The sequence below is a fragment of the Diachasma alloeum genome, unplaced genomic scaffold (assembly GCF_001412515.2).
Source record: "Diachasma alloeum isolate Michigan unplaced genomic scaffold, Dall2.0 Dall_scaffold_00624, whole genome shotgun sequence".
Lineage (NCBI taxonomy): Eukaryota > Metazoa > Arthropoda > Insecta > Hymenoptera > Braconidae > Diachasma > Diachasma alloeum.
Window position 1 is genome coordinate 248,180 of NW_021680756.1, and position 14,729 is coordinate 262,908.

The 14,729-nt window shown below is 36.9% G+C and overlaps 1 protein-coding gene across 3 annotated transcripts in view; it reads left to right on the top strand.

Moving 5' to 3' along the window:
• The window catches only part of LOC107043748 (glutamate synthase 1 [NADH], chloroplastic), a 301,745-nt gene that overhangs the window by 236,526 nt on the left and 50,490 nt on the right, over positions 1 to 14,729 (top strand). For 2 of the 3 annotated variants that reach the window (XM_015265360.1, XM_015265361.1), the window contains one exon: positions 7,723 to 8,739. In XM_015265360.1, the coding sequence (XP_015120846.1) occupies positions 7,723 to 8,739 (1,017 nt within the window). Of the gene's footprint in view, positions 1 to 4,031; positions 4,035 to 7,722; positions 8,740 to 14,729 lie in introns of all 3 variants that reach the window. The other variant, XM_015265359.1, reaches the window with a different exon arrangement.

A 14,729-nucleotide genomic window follows, 5' to 3' on the forward strand; every position in this document is an offset into this window, starting at 1 on the left:
ATGTGTGCGCACATGTGTATTCATATGTACAGAACTGTCCCCATAACCCCAGAATTATTGAGAGAAAGATGCTGAAATTCTGGCTGCTTATTGGTACTACTGAGACTCAAATTTGTGCTGAATTGCACAGAGATACAGCGATTCTTCGTAAATCATTTTTTTCTCATATCTCCTGAACCATTCGACCGATTCGATTTTTTGTTCAAAACCTCGTCATAATATTCCCTATTTAATTGGATTGAAAAAGACCATTACACCTTGAGTAATGTAGTTTTAGTCTCTTTTTTTAATTTTTTTCACTGAAATGGCTTGTTCGCACGATAACTTGAAAAATAATCGAGATAGAAACTTGAAACCTGCTACGATTTTTGGTCTTGTGGTAGAAAAGTTTGGGGTTCTGAATAAACCAAATCGGACCAGTAGTTTCAGAGATATTCAACTTTGTGTGTGAAAATCTTTTGCTGAATATCTCAAAATCTATTGGTGCGATTTCAATTTTTTTCTTCAAAATATGTGTGAGAAAGCCATATAACATGAATATATGGTTTTATTTTTTGGAAACACGCATTAGGAACCATTCGGAAGCCTACTGAAAGCCAGTGAAATTGGTAGAAATGAAAATAGGAGGAAAAAAAATACGTGGAGAGTAGCAGTCATTGTTGTGGCTTCAGGGACACAACAAATTTTTTAGTGAGTTTATTTTAAACGAGGTGTGGTGGGTAAATTAATGAAATGATAATGGATAAAATTGATGAATTGATAAATAAAACTTTGTATATTTTCACTGATTTTTTATGTAAAACACTTATAATTTACACTTTGTTGAATTTAATGAAAGATAACGAGTAATAGAAGCACGAGAATTTATTCAGATAGGCTTGATAATCTTTAGGCGATGTTATTCGGTTGAACGATAGTTGTTAATTAGTGAAAACTCAGTCTGAATTTTGGGGTATGAGTCTATGAGTGGAAGGGATGCTTGAGACAAATATGATTGGTGGATAATTTTGTCGTTATAAGAAGATATTTCATTGCTAAGTGAGAAAAATGGTGGGAGAAGGGGTGTTGACTGAGTAGGAGGGAAAAGGGTCCTCTGGGACTCAGGGGTATGTCAGGTATGGAGGATTGAAACGTGTCGCGTCGAGTCCCGAATTTTATTACGGTCGGGTTTTTATGCAGTGCAGAATACTGCAATAAAACAGTTCTAGAAGAGCATCACAATATGAGTATAAGGATTGAAGTAATAACTGATGGAAAAGGTTCAAGCTTAAAGTAATAAATGATGAGTAATAAATGATGGAAAGACTGTTTCCTTTCTTTCTATTCAAAATAGTCGTTTGAATAGAGAAAGTTTCGAGAAATATTAATAAACTTGGAAAAACCCGACATTTAGAGAGCAGATGTGCAAGGGATTATCTTTTTCTGTGAATTTTAATTTCGAATGTTCAATTTTATGTTTTTATGACTTAAAATGTGTTTTGGTACCGAACAGTCATGTAATCCGTCAAATGACTTCTGTCGCGCTGCTTGTTTCATGAATACATCATCCAATAACATAATAACTATTTACAAAATTTCATGTAAATATTGAACGCTATCCATGAGTAAGAAAAACAGCCAATGGCTTCTATCGCGCTGCTTATTTAGATAAAAAGTAAATATACAAATATCCGTTTCGTCTTTAGACGCGCAGATTCCTAGGAAATATTGGTTTTTCGAAGTCATTTGTGGTTTGAAGTGATTAGCAAATCTGATCGAATTGCGGTTCAATGACACTTCTTATCTATAAAACCCTTGTGATGGTTACGATTCACGAAACTCACTTTTAATTCAACACATTTAGGGTTCCTGATTTGAAGAGGAAAAAAAAATTAGCAATTTTCTGTCAGTGGTATGTTTTGCCCTAAGGGTCCCTTTTACCCTGCGGCCCGTTTTACCCTCCCGGTCCGTTTTGCCCTACCCTCCCCTATCTATTTAGTACCAACACTTTTTTTGTTCGCTTGATCTAGAGGCTTTTGTAACCAGTCTTGGTATCTCAGTGAATCATCTTCTTTTTGCTAATTATCAGTTAATGAGGATGATTGACATTCGAACCGGTACGCTAACAACCATCCTTGAAATCTTAGTCTTTTTTCAAGGGTAAGGGGAACACCTGTTTTTATTGATTTCTGATCGAATTAGGCTACTTCAGATGTCTGAGGGAATAGAGCCGGCCGTGGTCAAATGCATATACCCCTCCTGTGGTTGTCGTCGGGGCTAAAAAGCCTTGGTTGAACATGAAAATTACACAAATTGATGATTATCAAGAGTAAAAAATTTCGAATTGAATATTTGAAGAGTGACCTGAAATGAGAAATATTTGTCGCGAAAATAGATTGAGTTGTTACAAACAATTGTTATTTTCTGTGCAAGTAAGAAATCTCATTTCTAGCACAATCTAATCGTTCTATGCGATTATACGTATTTTCATCACTTGTGCGTAAAGCGAAATTTTACGCACGCTCAACGTGTGCAAAATCCCACTTTCTATACTTCGTCATGAGATGAGTGCATTTCTAACAGGGATCCCCATCAATATTAAATTTTTGTAATATTACAAGAATTTGACCCTTACATTAATGAAGGTTTAAAATATGTTGATTCAATTTTTCCAATAATATAATATTAATAATCTGATTTTTTACGAGTAATGATGTATTTAAAATTTGTTAATCTGAAACTGTAAATTTACTACTAAGTGAATAATTCAAATTTCTTGAAGGGGGATTTTCGATTACACAAATAATCTTCAATCTTCCTACTTCATTTATTGATTGATAAAATAGTTGAAAATTTGAATATTTGAATTGATGATACTCAAGTACTCAAAAAATTTCAAGAGTGATGTTATCTAATTAAGGGCTACAATATTTAACCGTAATAAAATATTACAAATTTGGCTATCCCTGATGTCTACATAAGGCTTAAAAAAACTTTTCTGGCGAATATGAGATTGCAGTCCGAGCCGAAGGCGAGGGTTACAATTATGTGAGCTAGAAAATTTGTTTTCGGCCGTGTGTAGAATAATATTGTTCATCACACTGACCTTAAAACGTCGTTTTACGGACACTTCGTGTTCGTCAAACGCCGTTTACGGACATTGTGAAGAAAAATTATGTTCGTCACTCAGTTGAAAAAAACTTTTCTGATGAGTGTGAGGGTCGTAGACCGAATCGAAGCCAATGGCTTCCGGAAGCCGAGGGAACAGCTATTTTGTCATAACGGCTGGAGGCAGCGATTAACGGATGCGTAGCGAGCATAGAGCGTTGCCTTACCGCCGGAATGGTAAAAAATAGAGAATGGAGAAAAATAGAGAATAGAATAGATGTGTTCGGTACTCGTTGGAAAAGTTTGACCCTTGGGAGGATAATACTCGCCTTCGGCGAACGCTACACACCCAGGGGTAAAAAAAACACTTACGCACTCGTATCAAAATATACTATTTCCTGCCGAAAAGTACCTTTTCATTTACTTGTAAACTGAATCGTCTTTTCGTTTACTTGTAAATGAAAAAAGGTACAGTTCGCTACTAATTGCACGTAACATCACTGACAAAAAATATACTTTGACATGTCTGTTTTTCAGCTCGTATGATTAGCAGTCCTCGGCTTCACCTCGGGCCTCCGACTTTACACTCGTGAAAAACCCTTGTATCGAAACACTTGTATCGAAACATATTATTAGCTTTCTTTTCTGAGCAGTCTCAGCAATGGCATTCCTCCCATCATTATTTTCCTTAATTTGCATTACAATTTGTATTGCTTGTTTCGTGAAACATTATCATACATTCATCACATCGATCGTTGAGTTGGTGCTGCTGCAATGTTATGAAGATCGAATAAAAAAGCTCCATTAGTTGCATCAATGTTTCTCAAATAACTAAAAATTTATTAACAATTACCAAAATTTAATGAATCAGGCCATTAATTAATTCAGAGTAATTTGTTTCTTCCAATTTACCTGTGTGCTGGCGACATTGGTGTTTAACGCAGAGGGTGAGTTAAAAATAGCAAAAAGCAAACGTCGATAAAAACGTTGAATTATGTGTGTCATTTCAGTAATTTGGTTTTTATTTGTCGGAGTGTTATTTTATTGTTGTATCCCTTTTTTTCCTTCTAATAGGAATCTCTAGATTTTCATTTTATTTTTATTCATACTCAAATCTTTTTATTCTTTTTTCGATTTTGGGAAGATTTTATTGCACTTGCGGAGGGGGGAAGTTCAGCAACAGACAATAACAATTTCATTACGATCACTGTGGCTGTTATCTAGCATTGGCTTTTGGTACAAAGGGATTTTATTCTGTAATTAAGGAGGTGACAGAAAAGTACTTCTGCTCCTACATTACACAATGGGAAAAAGCAATTGAAAGAGTACTTCTGAATGGGCAAAACTCATTCATTTATTTATTGCATAAACATGTTAGCGTATTCATATGCGAGTTCTAACCTTTTATCTCATGAACTATTACAAAAAATATTTTCCTAGAAAAATCATAATATTCTAAGAATTACTGAGTTGTTGAAATTGAACTTATGATTCTGTTAACTAACTGCTAAATCTAAAAATATCACAGAATTCTACAACTCTGGAGCAATTCACTGAAGAAATTTCAACGCATTCAAATCATCTTCGTATTGGAGTTTTAACCCCTCAGCACTCGCGCTATATGACTTGCTCTTGCAAAAATTTTCAGGGTATAGAGAACGTAGTCAAAAAATTAAGATTTTCGACTGAAACTTTTTGACAGTCTTAAAAATTCAGTATTTTATGTATTTTGACGTGCTGAAACCGAATATGTATTTGTTTTGCGAATACGTTAAACATTCAATAGTTATTAACAATTTAATAGCTTAAATGTGTTTATTGCTGCCATTTTGATTCGTATGCAAAAAAGCTTCCAGTAAAAAATGTTCTTTGAAATCTTAAAAAGACAACTTTTTTCAATTTTTTTAAATTCGTTGATTTTGGAGAAAATATGATAATTTATACTTGACAGGTGCTGAAATCTCCTCTAGTACTTTGAGTGGCTCACCCGTTCAGGCTTCTGATGTAAAATTAATGGCCAAAATAGTCGCAGAGATGAAAAAAGTTCAAACAAAAAAGTTCCATAGAAAGACACTTAATGGAGTGTTTCTTCATTTTTTAAAAAAAGATCCATTTTTGGCGGGGATTTTGCGTTTTGAATAATGTACGTACTCTATCGAGGTTTACCTCTCTGAGAAGCTTAAAGAGTGTCCTGTTTTACAATGGATTTGAAAAAAAAAGATTTTTTTATCATTAATACATACATACATAACTAATGATTATTCATATATAACTTTTTTTTTTACAGATAAGCAGTGCCATAAATTGTAATTAACAATGAGATGTGATTCTCATTTCTAGGGTTTAGTAATGCGATTGTTAATAACTATTTATGGCATTGCTTATTTGTAAAAAAAGTTATATACGAGTAATCATTGGTTATGTATGCATGTATGATTGATTTTAAAAAATCATTTTTTAATAAAAATTCATTGTAAAATAGTACCCTTTAAGCCCCCCAGAAAGGCAAACTTTGGCAGAGCACGTACATTATTCAAAACGCCAAATCTCCGCGAAAAATGGTTATTTTTCTAAAAATAACACTTCATTCATTGTTTTTGTATGGAACTTTTTCGTTTAAACTTTTTTCATCTCCAAGACTATTTTGGTCATTAATTTAATTTTGCGTCAGAAGCCCGACCGGGGTGAGCCAGTCAAAGTAGTAGAGGGAATTGCAGCATCTGTTAAGTTTAAATTATCATATTTTCTCCAAAAATCGACGGATGTTAAAAAATCGAAAATGGTAGTATTCTTAAGACTCCAAAGAACATTTTTTATTTGGAATTTTTTATAGGAATCAAAATGGCGGCAATAAATGCATTTAAACAATTAAATTGTTAGTAACTATTGTATGCCTAACTTATTCGCAAAAAAATTACATATTCGGTTTCAGGACATCAAAATACATAATAGTCCAGTCAATTTTGATGTTAAGCTCTAAAAAATTCAGCTGCCAATGAAAACATTCCAATCGATCCGTAAAAATATCCTGAAAAACATCAAAATGTTTAATCATAGTTCCAACCGGCAGGTATTCAAATTAATTAAAAACGATCGACTTTATGTGGCGTAACGCCAAGAACTTTAACGGTGCAACTTTAACTCATCCAATTGTCGAGAAAAAAATATCAACTTGTAGAGAGACAATTCCTCTACCAACTTGCACTAAAAAACAATGATCTCGGTTAAATAATTGCTACGTAAAAAAATCCTGAAATTTTTTAACCTCAAATGACGCTCAACAATAACATGATACTCCGAGGCCCGCCCCTTTTCGGCGTGCGCAACTCAAACACGCGCGATGCGCAGTAGGTTTGAACGTACGTTGCGTGCTGTCATACATATTTATCTGATTATCATATCGATTACTATGCAGATGAATGCAAAAAACACTCTTTAATATTGTTTCCAACTGTTTCACTAATTAAATTAAAATTTCTTTATGAATGAAAATTTTGAGAAACCCGAGTTCAAACCTACTACGCATCGCGCGTGTTTGATTGAGTTGCGCACGCCAAAAAGGAGCGGATCTCAGAGCCTCATGTTATTGTTGAGCGTCATTTGAAGTTAAAAAACTTCAGGATTTTTTTACGTAGCAATTATTTATCCGCGCTCATTCTTTTTTTACTGCAAGCGTGTCGAGAAATTCTCTCTCTACAAGTTGATATTTTTTTCTCGTCAATTAAATGAGTTAAAGTTGCACAGTTAAAGTTCTTGACGTTGCATCACATAAAGTCGATAGTTTTTAATTAATTTGAATACCTGCCGGTTGAAACTATGATTAAACATTTTGATATTTTCATTAGCCAGATTGACTGGACTGTAAGATACCGAAGTTTCAAGACTTTACATCGATTTTATACCTTTTCGCCTCGGCGCATGGACTACAAGCAACTTTCTTCTGGAGTCAAGAAAAACCGTCTAGCATGTTTCAATAAATTATAAAAAAATATTTTATCGAGCTCGGGTGAAGAGCATGTGAGATTCTCATACGGTGCGAGTAAAGTCGATCATGTGGCTCGCTCACATCGAGCGGTTCCGTGAGGTGTTCGGTGATACGCGGCAACTAAACCAAGCCCATGGAGAGCTCGGACCTCTCTGATTATCTAGAATTCGCGCAATGCGCCAGAGATTCTGTCTCAACGCGAGTGAAGGTTCTCCGTGAAATGGCGCGAGTGCTGACAGGTTAAAACATGATGAGTTGAATACATTTTTATTTATTACCCGGCATACTTCAACACCAAAACAGAATTTCATCGATAAAATCACCCAATATACACGATGAATTTCCTTAATTTTTTGATATATTGATTTTAGATCTTGTGTACCGGAATTGTAATCCTCCCATTCTAATAACACGATGTCGATATTGAATTCTACTAAATGGAAATATATCAAGCCACTTACACATTGCGCAATCTGAATCTCGAAGACGCGCCCACTCAGAAATAACTCTGATTTCCACTTGATTACAGAATCTATAAAATTACCCACTATTTTCACCTGTTACATTCATCCTTCAACTCGCACGTTCTACGAATCACAACAAAACCCCTCACCCCCTTGAGAACATTTCAAATTATTTTCCACCCCCAGATTTCACTGGATGACCTCCGGGCAGCGCACATTGCCGTGGAGAATGGCGTCGAGAACGGTCACACCAATGGTCTGGGTATCACCAACGGTCTGAATGTCCCAAGCGTTCTCAACAGAGCCCTGGAAGCGGATAGACGTCTAGGTCTCTACAGCTATACCATCGAAACCATAAATCTGCTGCTAATTCCCATGATCAACACTAAGAAGGAAGCTCTTGGATCTATGGGAAACGACGCTCCTCTAGCCTGCCTCTCCCAGTTTCAGCCTCTGATCTACGATTACTTCAAGCAATTGTTCGCGCAGGTAACGAATCCTCCGATAGATCCCTTCAGGGAGAAGATTGTGATGTCTCTGCTGTGTCCAATCGGTCCTGAGAGCAATATCCTGAAGCCTGACGAGCGCCAGGTTCACAGATTGTTCCTTCCAAATCCGATTCTCTCTCTGCATGATCTAGAGGTTATTAAACACACGAGCTATCGTGGCTGGAGGACTAAAGTCATCGATGTGACTTATGAGAGAGCGCTTGGACCATCCGGACTGCTCAAGACCCTTGATCGCATCAATGAGGAGGCTAATCAAGCTGCGAAGGAGGGGTACCAGTTGATCGTCCTTTCTGATCGTCTTGGAGGGCCTGAAAGAATCCCTGTGTCCATGGGGCTCGCGCTTGGATCTACTCACCATTTTTTGATTGAGGAAAGACAGAGGATGAAGGTGGGGTTGATCGTTGAGACTGCTGAAGCCAGGGAGGTCCATCACATGTGTGTGTTGCTCGGGTATGGAGCTGATGCCATCTGCCCTTATTTAGTACTGGAGATTGCCAGGGGACTGAGAGATGAAGGGGTTATTGACTCTGAGATGACTGACGAGATTATGGCGAAAAACTATGCTGAGGCGATGGAAAGGGGACTGGCTAAGGTCATGGCAAAGATGGGCATCTCGACACTTCAGTCGTACAAGAGTGCCCAGATCTTTGAGGCTGTGGGATTGGCTGATACTGTTATTGAGAAGTGCTTCAAGGTGAGGATTTGTTTTAAAATTTTCTAAACTCGTTGAGCATATCTGAATAATTGGAGCTTTTATTTGAAGTGGTCCTCTATCCACTGAGAAACTAATGGTTTTTTCCAAATCGTAACGTTGTTTATATTTTCTAACCAATTTTTATGAAATACAAAATACAATCTTCGGGAAATTGTTCGGCTATTAATCATTCTTAATTTTCCAATAAATATTTCGGGTTAAATAACCACGAACCGAGTGCCTATAGACTCCATTCAACGCTAGCGAGATACAACAATAATAAGAAAAAATTACCTCCTAAAAAATTACCTTGCCATTTAATTAAATCTAATGTTACTTATCCAAATCGGTTCTGTTCAGGCTGTTATGTTCTATCTTCTATCTTCAATAATTAAGTTGACTCAAACATTAATGCAAAAATAATGATGGAATATCCAATGAATAGAAAATATGAGAATTACTCTACGATGAACGATATCAAATTGTTCGCAGCTTTAATAATTAATTAAATTCAGGTTTTTCGAAATTTAATTCAAGCTATTTGTTTCCCAACTAGAACTGAATTTCCAAGAGTAAAATGCTACTTTGATTATAGTTGAAATTCCGGTAAAATTCAAATAAACAAATTTTGTTATTTCAAACAATAATTTTCGAATGTATTCATGTAAATATCCCTTCTTCGAAATTGTTTACAATTAATTCAATTGTAATATATCGCGCCCGATATATTATCACACAGCATTCATCACTCCAAACCGCATGAAAAATCGCATAATATTCAACACGATATTTTTGAGTGAATCTTCTTTCACAAAAAAATTATAACTTCAATGATTTCAGAATTTATCAGATGTAATTTAAATTAAGATAAGAATTCGGATTCGGGTTTTTATTCCCGAGATATTTATCCATTATGAACTCTCTGAATATTCGCACAGTTGACACGCGTTTTGGCCCCTCGAAAATGGCGTCATTGGTTAAGCCAATTACATAACACCAAAACTCTAACTTTCATTGTTTTCCCGTTCTCGCAAAAATCCGGGTTTTTATGCAATAAATACTAAGCACTTCGAATCGCTTTAATAATGTTGCTCACTAATATTTCCGACACTCTGTCACCGGTAATTTTAATACAAAGGTACTTACAGACACGTGCGTAGAGTATCGGCTATCGCTCTTTTGATATTTTCCTTTGCCAAAGAGAAATTCTTACTTTCCTTGCCTAAGGGAAGAGTCTGGTCAGCTAACTCCACTACCTCATAGGCGAACTAATTTACTTAACCTAAGGATTTCACGTATTCCCACGTGATTTACGTGTCACCACGATGGAGTCGTGGCGACGACAATACCCAGAGTGATAATCCTCAGTACGATTTCTTCTGTCCAGCTCTTGGTTTCTTCTTTCTCAATTCTCTCAACCAATGCGAAAATTCATCGTTGGTACTATTATAATATACGAGATCGATCGCGCGTGCTACGCACGCATCTTCTCATCTCCTCACGTAGTGGCGCTTCGGTTTCAGTCTTACGGTGACAGTGATTCGAGATTTTCGAGATATATCGAGATCGATTTCCTTTCTCCTTTTTACGATAGGATGGTAATAACCTTCATTGATTATCTTGTTGATTGGGCAATCTATTAGACTGTCACGCCGCGAAGATCAGGATTGACAATGGATTCCCCTATATCCTGGTTCTGGCTCCGCATTGGTTGGATAGTTGACCCAAGCACCGTCAATTTTAAGGGTAAAAATCACTAATGAGTTGGGTCAACTTGTCAGCGGTCACAATTATCGGGCTCACTGGTAAACTCAGCAAGGATCCTGGTTATTGACACGTCCTTTCCTCCTGTCAGTGGAATTGGGGACGCTATAAATCCATGCGATACCTGACAGGCGCTGACCGCACTAAAAAATGGTGGGCCAATGGTTTCAGCTACCCGCTCTATTTGATTGTTTTGGCAGTTGACTTGTTGCTCCAAAACATGAATGCCTCACCAAAAACTCCGGAGAAACGCAAAAAAAGAATAATTACAAGGAAATATTGTGTTAAAGCAGGGCCGGCAAGTTCCCTCTGGCGGTATGGAGAACTTCATACCCGAAAAAGTATGGGAAAAAATTGTTTTCAATTTGGGGAGAAAAATTATTCCTACAAAATACCTGCAAGTGGACCAAACCTAGCGATCAAGTTCGAGGGTCGAGAATAATTGAAAAATCGCGCGGTGTGCGGCAGCGCCTCCGTGGAATGATATTTGAGACTTTTCTCTCCTGCTATCTACGTTCACCAATCAGATGACTTGTGTGAATCGTGGCAGGGACGTCGCATCTAGCTGTTTATGCCGAGTCTAACGTACAGTCTTCCCATAAATTTTGTTCCACGAACCTCAACTGAACGTAATCCGTTATTGGTTAGTCAAGAGTATCCCTCATCTCTCATTGGCCATAGACCCCTACTCAGCTAAGGCTAGTAGGCCAGAATTTGTTTTGACCATTGTATACTGTATTGGCTCTCTTCACTACCATCGTGTCGAATACTGCGTTCCTGCATTTTGCACTCTAGATGAAGTACGATGGACAGATTCATCTTTAAAAAACCCAAACGACAGGAAGAGAATGATCCAGTTTTATCAGACCCTTCTCTCCATTCAAATGCGACTGAAAACAGTAATGAAAATGCAGGTGAGTTAAGTTTCCAGAGTTGGAAAAGATTCCTAACCACTGAACATGCAATGAGATGAAATTATTCTGTTTCATCACTGGCCTTTAGGATGATTCATGATGTCTATTGTAGGTAAAATTCGACCAAAAAAGTTTCCAGAATGGGAGAAGAACTATCCATGGTTACGTTTAAATGAGAATTCTAAAGCTGTATGTAATACGTCTACGGAGGCTGTGAATTGTAAAATGCCTTTACCAAATGACAGTCATGCAATATCATGTCGAGACGCGTTTGTTGTACGTGGCTTCGATACGAGAAGAGTATATTTCATTGCAGTGCTGTAAAGGCTTCAGAGGACGTGAAGAAAATTAACGTGAGGCAAATGATGTCAAATGGTATCCAAAAAGGAATACAAGAGGCAAGAGCAGAGCTGTATAAGATATTCGGTACTGTCAATGTTCTGGCTTAACAAGGGTTGGCTTTCCGGGGTGATGGCAATGAGGAAAATTCGAACCTAATGCAAATACTAAGGATGAGAGCTGAAGACATGGCTGAACAGGACTGGATTTAAATGGATTTTTCACGAATCGATCAATGAAATGCTTCAAATCATGGGCGAGAAAGTTATGCAAAAACTTTTGACTGACATCAAAGCTGCAGGTTTTTCCTCCTTGATTATTGATGAAACGTCCGATATAACGAGATGTGAGCAGATCTCTGTGTCGATTAGAATTGTTGAGGAAAATTTTGCTATAAAAGAGATTTTCCTTGGATTTTATGAAACAAGCAATACGAAGGGAGAAACTCTATTTAAAATTGTAATGGATGTTCTCAAACGATTTGGACTCGAAGTAGACAAGTTAAGAGGTCAGTGTTTCGATGGGGCCCCTCCAATGTCAGTGGAGGGCTCACAGGTTTACAGGCAAGAATTGGTGATGTGGAACCAAGGGCATTATATTTTCATTGTGGTCCACATAGGGTAAATTTGGCTGTCCAAGATGCCATGGAGAAGGTTTCTTGTGCCAAAGAGTTCTTTGGAATTGTTAGAGAACTTATCACGTTTGTGAGAGATTCTCCAAAGCGTTTAGCGATTTTCAAGGACCTACAGTCAGATAATGCTCTCATTCTCACCCCTTTTTACCCTACCAGGTATGTAAAATCATTATGGAAATAAATAATAGCGCTTCATTCATTGGATATTCTCATTACCAGATGGTGTGTGCGAGTCAAATCCCTCAAGACACTTCACATAAACTATCCAGCACTCTTGGAATGTTTCTCCCTCACGACATAAGCTGAAGAATCGGACCCAAGTGCAATGGCCAAAGCAAGAGGGTTTTCAGGTCGACTAGAGAGGTTTCCATTCTATTTTATGTTGGTTGCAATGATCAATATATTTGACAGGGTGGAGGTACTTAACGGACAGCTTCAGAAAATTAGTATGCACATCACTGAATCCTACGAGAAAATTATGGCTGATAACGAATCTCTTAAACAGCTGAGAAGTCTGGGATTTGAAGAAATGTGGAGGCACGCAGTTGATGGGGCGAAAGGCCTGTTTCTCAATGAGCCAAAAATTCCTCGAGTTCGAAAAATACCAAAACGTCTCGATTCTGGCTCAGCTGCCCATCAGTTCATATCAGCAGAAGATTACCATCGCGAAATGTACTTCGAAATTCTCGATCAGGTGATTTCTTCATTGACCCATTGTTTTTCGACTAAGGAAATGAAATTCTTGTGTCAAGTTGAAGAGTTCATCATTGGAGCAGAAGAAAATGGTAACAAAGTTCCAGTCCTCCACATAACTTCTTTCTATAATCGAACGATCGAGAAGAATGAAGTCATTGAGGAGCAAAGTGATTTTGATGTTTCATGACATCCTGCAGGAGAGAAATGTTAAAGTCTTCAGTCTCATGGACGTGATTCAGTTCCTTAGAGAAAATCCTTCAGTAGCCTCTTTACTTCCTCAATTTGCGAAATTCATCAGGTTAGTTCTAACTGTACCCCACTCTACCTGCACAGCTGAGAGGTCATTCTCAACGTTAAGAAGATTGAAAACGTATCTACGATCAACAATGAAACAGACCAGACTCAATGCTATTTCAATAGTGAACATTCATCGCGAAGAAATTGCAGAACTGAATCTCGACATAATAATTGATGAATTCATTTTGAAAAGTAGAGTGAGGACGAATACGTTTGCTCTGTCCAGCCAGATGAAGAAATAAAACTGATATTTTTCAATACCCATTGGTCGACATTTATTTTTATCGTTTACTTTTCTATCTACACATTTTTTTGGATCTTAAATTTAACCATCCATGATTTCTGGACGATGAAAAATGCCGAATTTTTTCTCGGCTCAATGCTGTAAAAATGTGTCTATTTCATATTTTTGAGGCGAAAAAGTTTCCAATAAAAATCATGCCTTGTCTAAAAATGCATATATTTTGTCTTATTATTTTTGTTCCCATTTCTAATAGTTATCGAATTATTGCCTCTGAAAGCAGGTCGCGGAGAGCGAAGGTGTGCCCATAAACCTTCGCGCACTCCGCCCACGTTACAATGGAAACGGTTGGGAATAAACGAAAATAGTTGAAACAAAAATGTAGGGTGAACAGGCCAATTGCTGCACGGTTAAGGGAAATTCGAGTTTCATGGTAGGATCTGAAATAAAAATATCACCCGAATGGGGTTATGATGGCCTCCATAACTTCAAGAATGTTTTATTTAACAGAAAAAAATTATTTGAAGCGAAAATAACAAAACAAAGAATAATTAAATCACGAAATAGTTGAATGCAGTCGAAGGCCCTAATCTCTGGATATTAAATGTCGATTAATAGAAAAAATAATTGACCACATGATTATACACGAGTAATATTATTGAAAAGTGAAATTATCAGTACAATTTTCATTTGATTTATGGAATATTTAATGCAAGTTAAAATCATCTAGAAACTGATCTCCATCCAAAAATTGACCTGTTTAATCCTACCTTACTAAAAAATACATAATTATTCATATGTAATACTACGAGAGGTTCAAAATTATCGGGGATTTCCCGATAGGTTCTTTGCAAACAAACGAAAGAGTCAAGTTTTTTTAGCCTGAAAAACTTGAAGACTTCGGTTCTGTGCAGGGAACCTTGAGAGAAATACCTGATTAATTTTGAAGCTCGAGTGATTTTCGGGAGAGAATTTTTCTATCCAAATTTCGGCCAAGAGAATTGCACCACGAGACGAAATCAATCTGTTAGTTTCGGCGAACGGTTCACTCAATTGAATGATCTTTTGTTTTTTTATATATAGGAACTACCAGAGAAAATTATAA